This window comes from Galeopterus variegatus, unplaced genomic scaffold (genome assembly GCF_000696425.1).
Source record: "Galeopterus variegatus unplaced genomic scaffold, G_variegatus-3.0.2 Scaffold3414, whole genome shotgun sequence".
NCBI classification, from domain to species: Eukaryota; Metazoa; Chordata; class Mammalia; order Dermoptera; family Cynocephalidae; genus Galeopterus; species Galeopterus variegatus.
This window is the reverse complement of record NW_007729525.1, coordinates 18,020-25,184: the sequence shown is the minus strand read 5'-3', so window position 1 is coordinate 25,184 and position 7,165 is coordinate 18,020. Positions and strand designations below refer to the sequence as shown.

The 7,165-nt window shown below is 54.0% G+C and overlaps 1 protein-coding gene across 1 annotated transcript in view; it reads right to left on the bottom strand.

Moving 5' to 3' along the window:
- The window catches only part of LTC4S (leukotriene C4 synthase), a 2,933-nt gene extending 438 nt beyond the window's left edge, over window positions 1-2,495 (bottom strand). The window contains exons 1-4 of the mRNA XM_008584972.1: window positions 2,351-2,495; window positions 532-631; window positions 353-423; window positions 183-264 (exon numbers count right to left, since the gene is read on the bottom strand). Coding sequence (XP_008583194.1) covers window positions 183-264; window positions 353-423; window positions 532-631; window positions 2,351-2,408 — 311 coding nt within the window. The 5' untranslated portion in view covers window positions 2,409-2,495. The remainder of the gene's footprint in view (window positions 1-182; window positions 265-352; window positions 424-531; window positions 632-2,350) is intronic.
- Between the last annotated feature and the right edge of the window lie 4,670 nt (window positions 2,496-7,165).

The following is a 7,165-nucleotide window of genomic DNA, read 5'->3' as shown; positions in this document are numbered from 1 at the left end:
GGCCCCGGCCGCCCCCGCTGGGCTGGGTCCGCCCGCCAGCCCTTCTAGGACCTCCACCAGGTCCCGCCCAACTGCTCCCCAAAAGGCACCCTCCTCCAACAAGCTGCCCGCCATGGGCTCGGGCTGGGGCCATCAGAACCCCGCCCCGCTTCGTTCCCGGGGAGCCCCGCCCCGGTTCTCACCTGAGTTGCGCCGAGCGCGCGTAGCCCTGGAAGTAGCGGAGGCGCGCGAACAGGTAGACCAGGCCGCACAAGGCCGCCGCCCCTGCGACAGGGCACGGAGGGGCAGAGTGAGCATGTTGGCGCGGGGACCCGGGGGCTCCAGTACGAACGCCCCTGCCCCGCGCCCAGACCTTCGTGAAAGAAGATGCCGGCGACCCAGAGCGTGGCGAGGAACAGCGGGAAGTACTCGCTGCAGTTCACCCTGCGGTGCGGGCGCGATGGGATGAGGGCGCCGGCCGGGCTGCGCCCCGGACCCCGCCCCGCCCGGGGCTCGCTCGCTCCCCGCTCTTGTCCTCCCGCCGCTCCTCACTGGGCTCGGAAGACGCGCTCGAACTCGGGCGGGCCGGTGGTGAGCGGTGGCGACACGCGGAAGGCCCTGCGCGCCGAGATCACCTGCAGGGAGAAGTAGGCTGGGGGCCGACGGGGAGCGGGGATCAGGTCCGGATGCACAGCAGCCTCGGCCGGGGGGGCGGGGCGGGCCTCCAGTCTGGCCCCGCAGTTTCCCTTCTCCGACCGCCCCTAACGACCTCTCGAGGGCACCTGTCGCCCGACCCATCGCGTGTCCTGCCCTGTGTCCGCAAAGTTGAATGCGGAGGGCAGGGCTGGGGTCGGGGGCGCAGAGAGGCCCTCTCCCGCCTTGTGAGTGTATGGGGGAGGGTGACGCAGCCACGGGGACACCTGCCCGCCGGAGGGGCCACATGAACAATAGCTCCTGAATCATTTGACTTGCAAAACACAGGCAAATGTCCAGCTTCATCTCTAGGCGTGGACCTCAGCTTTGGGTGCCTGGCCTAGAAAGTGCCACCAGGGCCTGAGGGAAAATCTGGCTGCATCATTGGAGGTGCAAGGAAGCACACAACCTGTGGCTAACTGTTTCGGTCCACCCATCTGCAGAACCCACCAGGAGGGACCCCTGACCTTGCCTCAGGCAAGGGTCATTCAAGCCTGGATCTCTGTGCCTCCAAACCGACATGGGCTCTTTCCTCTGTTTCTCTGTTCAGGGGTTCTGGACCCAGGCCTAAATCTGACAGATACTCTCTCCCCTGCTCCCGGGCGGTAGCAGCTGGGACTCTCCCAGCCTAACCCCAGGACCCCAGGGCTCTGCCACCCTCTATTCCAGTAGGTAGGTGCAGAGGGTGGGCTGGCCCTACGTGTTCACTGTGAGCAGGGGCCCTTCCTCTTGGCCTTAGGCCAGGCCCCAACCACACACGCAGCCCCAATGCTGAGTGTCTCCAACTCCCTGCGAGTGCTGTGGCCCTGGTGCCTTTGGTGCCAGGCCCTCTGCAGACATATCCCATCCCAAGTGCACTGGTACTAAGGGGTAGCCATGCCAGCACAGTGCTGGTGCAGCTGGAGATCAAGTCAGCCTGCCTGTCTTTTCAGTCTCTGCAGGGCCCTGCCCCAGGCTGTGCCTTATCTTGGCCCACACACTGTGGAGCAATGGTGTCTCCACGCAGCAGTAATATCTGGTGCACGAATGTGTCCTCTAGGGCCGGTCTGAGAAAGGCATCAAGCAGGTACCTTTCAGGGGGCTGGGGGAGTGGTTCCAACCCTGTCCAGTACCACATGGTCGCAGCATGGAGAGTCCTTTGAAGGTAGGGACAGGAGATGGGAGCTTCTTGCTGGGACACCCAGAGAGGAGACAACCGGAAAGGCAGTTGTCCTGGCACTCCTGCCCCCCAGCTGTACAGCTCAACGCAGCTGGATGCTCCACCTGGATCCCTGAAAGCCCCTGCCCTCCTCCAAGGGGCTTTATGCTGGCCAAGGAACTACCAGCCCCCAACCCCAAGGCACCTGGCACACCCACCTCAGTTGTGCCTCAGCAAGCGTTCTTTTCCCATCCCTCCACTCATCCCGCTTGGTCAGGCACCCCTTTCGTTCTTGGTCCCTGCCTGGGGTTTCCACTGTGTGCCCTTCAGTCACATCTCTCCTCCAGGGCTTCCTCCTCTCCACTCTGAGAAAGTGCGAGCCCCTCAGCTGGGCCTTGGCACTCAGAGCATGGGCTGGAGGCCCCTCCTCCCCCCTTCACCTGGGCCTGGTCCTGCCAGCACTTCCCTGGGGCCTGGAGGGCAGAAGGCAGGGTACAGGGATCTGAGGCCCACCCGCCTCCCAGACAGGAGCCAGCCCACCTTGCAGCAGGACTCCCAGGAGGGTGACAGTGGCCAGAAGAGCCACCTCGTCCTTCATGGTGCCCAGCTTGGATGGTGTGTGGGAGGGCTGGCTGCAGAGCTCTTAGCCCCCGTCTGCTGTTCAGAGTCCAGCCCAGGAGAGGAACAATGGCCTCAGAACTCTCCCGCCCCTTCACAGTGGAGGGGGGTGACCGTGACCACACAGAGCCCAGAGGCTGGCCAGGCTGAGAAGGCGGAAACCAGGGCCTATGCAGGGGCGAGCAGCCAGCTGGGGACATCCTGGCCACTCCACCCAGTTCTTACCCCTTCTGAGCCTAGCCCTGTGCTGGCAGAGCCCAAGCTGTTCACCTAGGCCCACTCCAGCCTTGGGTGTGTCCAGCTGCCTCCTCACCCCTGGGTCTCCCAGGCCCTGTACACTTAGCAGTCCCAGCTGCCCTTTCCTCCCAGGTCAAGTTCCAGGCTCCAGACTCACTGGCTCCCATCCCAGACTGCCTGGCCCACCCAAACACACACATGCTTATCTGTTTCCCTGCTGCTGGCCTGGGCTGTTCAGTAACATAGAACTCTGACCGCACCCTTCCCTGCTGAAGCCGTTTCCAGATCCCTTTGGCCTCAAAATGGAGTGCAAGTGCCCCCTGCCACACTGGGCCCAGCCAAGTTCTTCCTCCTTCCAGGAAACCTGATGCCCACCAGCCACACAGTCGCTGGGCTCCATACACAAGGGCCATCTTGCTGTTGAGCCATGGTGGTCCATGGTGGGGGGCATCTGTCCCAAGGACTTCCAGCTGGCAGGGTGGGTCAGCCCACATGGAATGATTGAGCCCATCATTCTCCTGGGACCTCTGACCCTGAGTAGTCACCTGCCATTTCTGCCTGCCTAGCGTTCCTCTTGGCTCAAGGTAACAGGCCCTCCTCCCCGTCTTCCTGAAGCCCCAACTCGGCCCACACTCAGGTCCTGTGGTCTGGACAGAGCTGATTCCTGTTTCTCCCAGGCCTGTGGGATGGACATGTGAGCCAAAACCAACTGTGTGAGCCAAGGCTGACTTAAGACAGTGAGATGCATTTCTGGAAACTTCCTTAGAACTTTGTGAAAGGAAGCTCAGAGTGGGGAGGGAGACTGTAGAGGGCTGCAGGTGGTCACTGGCCACTCCGAGGATGGAGCCAACACAGGGTTGAGCTGAGGACTCATGTCATGGGGCCTGGGGGTCCACGTGGCCTGGAACACTCTTCTGGGTCACTTGGCCTTTTCAGTTTTGTATAGCAGCCATTTCTCCTTTTGTTTTGTTTTGTTTTGTTTTGTTTTGTTTTTTAAAAGATGACCGGTAAGGGGATCTTAACCCTCGACTTGGTGTTGTCAGCACCACGCTCAGCCAGTGAGCGAACCGGCCATCCCTATATGGGATCCGAACCCGTGGCCTTGGTGTTATCAGCACCGCACTCTCCCAAGTGAGCCACAGGCCGGCCCCACTTCTCCTTTTGGCTTCAGCTGGTTTGAGGTGGGTTTTTTAGTCAGTGGTGGCAGAGTCCAGATTGATACAGACACACGGGCAGAGGCCACAAGCAAGCACAGGCCTGCCATGGAAGGAGTGGGGCAGAGGGACAGCCACATCACCAGGTCCTACCTGGGCCACCAGCATGCCCTGGCCCCCCTCTGCTGGTCATACCTAGGGAGTCTCCACATGTTGGGGTCACCTTGCTTCCCCCAAGCCTAGGTGCCAGCCTGAGGGCTTCGTGCCTGCTGGGCTCTCCCAGGTCCCCTTCCTCTCATCACCTAGCCAATGCCCAGTGCCCTTTGCTCATCATTGCCCCCAGGGAGACCAGATGCTCCCCAGCTGGGGACTCTGAGAGCTCCTCGAGCAGGCCAGGTGCCTATGCCTGTCCTCTGCTTTAAACCAAGGTGGTTGTCTCCACCGTGCTCATGGTGGAGAAATGACTGATGGAAGCCGGGACACATGGGGACAGAGTGCCAGAGAGCGATGCCGGCCATGTCTCTGTGCTTGTCAATGTGTCAAGGCTCAGCTCAGGCCTGCATGTGTGTCCTTGTGCCTTTTCACAAGCTTGGCCCTCTTCTCTGCCAAGCTCTTGTTTCCGCTGAGGCCTGGGTGTCTTCCCATCTGAGTTCATCCCCTCGGCCCTGGCAACAGGAAGCTGGGGCCTGACATCAGCAGCTTCTATGGAAGGCCCTGGGCAGATGTACAGAGCAGGGACCTGGGTCTCAGCCCTCAGAGCCCTCCCCGGGTCCTTTGAGTCCCATCTCTCTCCCTCTGAGCTTCCCCAGCCTCTCACGGCACTGCTGGGCTGGGTCCTGCCTCAGGCTGACAGGCCAGCCCAAGGCCCACCAGGCATGGCCCACCCACCACCCTCCATCCTCCTATTTAGCTGTGGAGGCACAAACATAACAGGGAAGTGAAAGCTCCTCCCTGAGCCCCCGTGGGACATGCCCTCTGTGACTACAGCCCCTCAAGACCTTGAGGAACCTTCAGCTCACCAAGGACCTCTGGGAGGAAGGTCTCACAGAACTATTTGGCAGGAAAGAAATCAGAATTTCCGTACAGTAGACCATCATAGGCAGTGCACAACTCAGGCCCTGATCTTAAAAAAAAAAAAAAGTTTATTTTGATATTATTTTAGACATAAAAAAATTGCAAAAATAGTACACAGTCCCCATATACCCTTCACCCAGCTTCTTCTAATGTTAAAATCTTGTATAACTAAAATTCAGTGTTGTAAACCAAGAAATTAACATTGGTAGAATACTATCAAGCTATTTTTACAGATTTTATTCAAGTTTCACCAACTGTCCCATTCAAATAGTACAAAGATCTCAAGAACATGCAAAGTTGTGCCAGACAAAAAAAGACCATATATTGTATGATTCCATTTACACAAAATGGCCAGAAAAGGCAAATCTATAGAGATAGAAAACAGGTCAGTGGTGGGCTGGGGCTGCGAGCATGCGTGCTCTTATTGGGGTTATGAAAATGTTCTAAAACTGGCTTGTGGTGGTGTTTGCACAACTTGGTAAATTTACTAACAAATCATTGAGTTATACGTTAAAATGGGCAATTGCATGGTATTTAAATTATGCCTCAATAAAGGTGTTTTTAAAAATAGTACAAAGAGGGCTGGCTGGTTAGCTCAGTTGGTTAGAGCTCGGTGTTGTAACACCAAGGTCAAGGGCTTGAATCCCTGTACCAGCCAGCCGCTAAAAAAAGAAAAAAATAAAATAATAATACAAAGAATGCTTGTGTATCTTTCACTCAACTTCCTCAAATGTGAACATCTTATATAACGAAAGTATAGGGGCCGGCCCGGTGGCGCACTGCTACAGTGTGCCGCTTGAGAGCGCGGCGGCGCTCCCGCCGAGGGTTCGGATCCCACGTACAGACCGGCAGCTCACTGGCTGAGCGAGGTGCGGGCGCAACACCGAGGGTTGCGATCTGTTGCCGTTCACGAAAAAAGACAAAAAAAATATATATATATATATATATATATATATAACGAAAGTATAATTACTGGAATAAGGAAATCAGATTGATATAAAATTATTAACTAATCTACAGACCTTTTAAAAAAAATTAATAACAGTTTATCTTTATACTGATGAAATTTCTAAAGTAATAATAAACAACTGCCATCACAATATAATTAACAGACTACTACAAAATACTCTTTAATTTCCACCTACCCACTCTACAGATCTTTCTCAAATTTCAATAATTGTCCCATAATGTCATTTTTCTGGTACAGGATCCCACATTGCATTTAGTTGACATGTGTCCTTAATCTCCTCCAATCTGGGACAATTCCACAGTTCCTCAGTCTGTCTTTATGTTTCATGATCTTGACACCATTGGAAAACACCAGTCAGTTATTTTGTAGAATGACCTTCGGTTTGGTTTTGTCTGATGTTTACACATGATTAGACAAGGTTATTCTTTTTGGCGAGAACGTCACAGAAGTGATGTCGTGCACTTCTCAGTGCTTCACATCAGAAGGAGCGTGATCTCACCACATCTTATTACAACTCTCAGCTTCCTACACAAGGAAATAAACACCTATATATCGTGGAGGGTCTTGCTCTTGATGTTTAACCCATCCTGCCCCCAGCCCATGCTCCACCCTGCAGAGTCATCTGGCAATTCATAGCTCTGACCTTGTCCCTCCTCCACCTGATGCTGTTCAGGCACCTGGGGCCCCTATGCACTCCTGGGACAAACTGCACCCCCAGACTCCGGCACATTTTTTCTTTTTAACAGATGTATTGAGATATAGTTTACATACCATACTATTCACCCAATTCAATGATTTTTAGTATGTTTGCAGAGGAGTGCAACCATCACCACAATTAATTTTGCAAAACACTTTTCATGTTGTAAACATTATCTTTTCACTTTCTTGACGGTATATTTTGACATACAAATTTTTAAATTTTGATGGTGTCCAATGTATCTGTGTTTTGGTTGCTTGTGCTTTTGGTGTCATGTGTGAGAATCCATGGATTGCCTAATTCAAGATCATGAAGATTTACGCCTTTGTTTTCTTCTAAGTGCTTTATATTTTTAGCTGTTACATGAGGACTTTGATCCATTTGAGTTAAATTTTTGTATATGATGTGAGATAGGAGGCTCAAATTCAAATTTCATTATTTTGCATGTGAGTATCCATTTATTGCAGTACCATTTGTCAAAGGCACTATTTTTTCCCCAATGAATGGTCTTGGCAACCTTGTCAAAAACCAACTTACCACCAGTGTGAGGGTTTATTTCTGAACTTTAGATTCTATTCCACTGATGTATTTGTCTGTCTGTATGC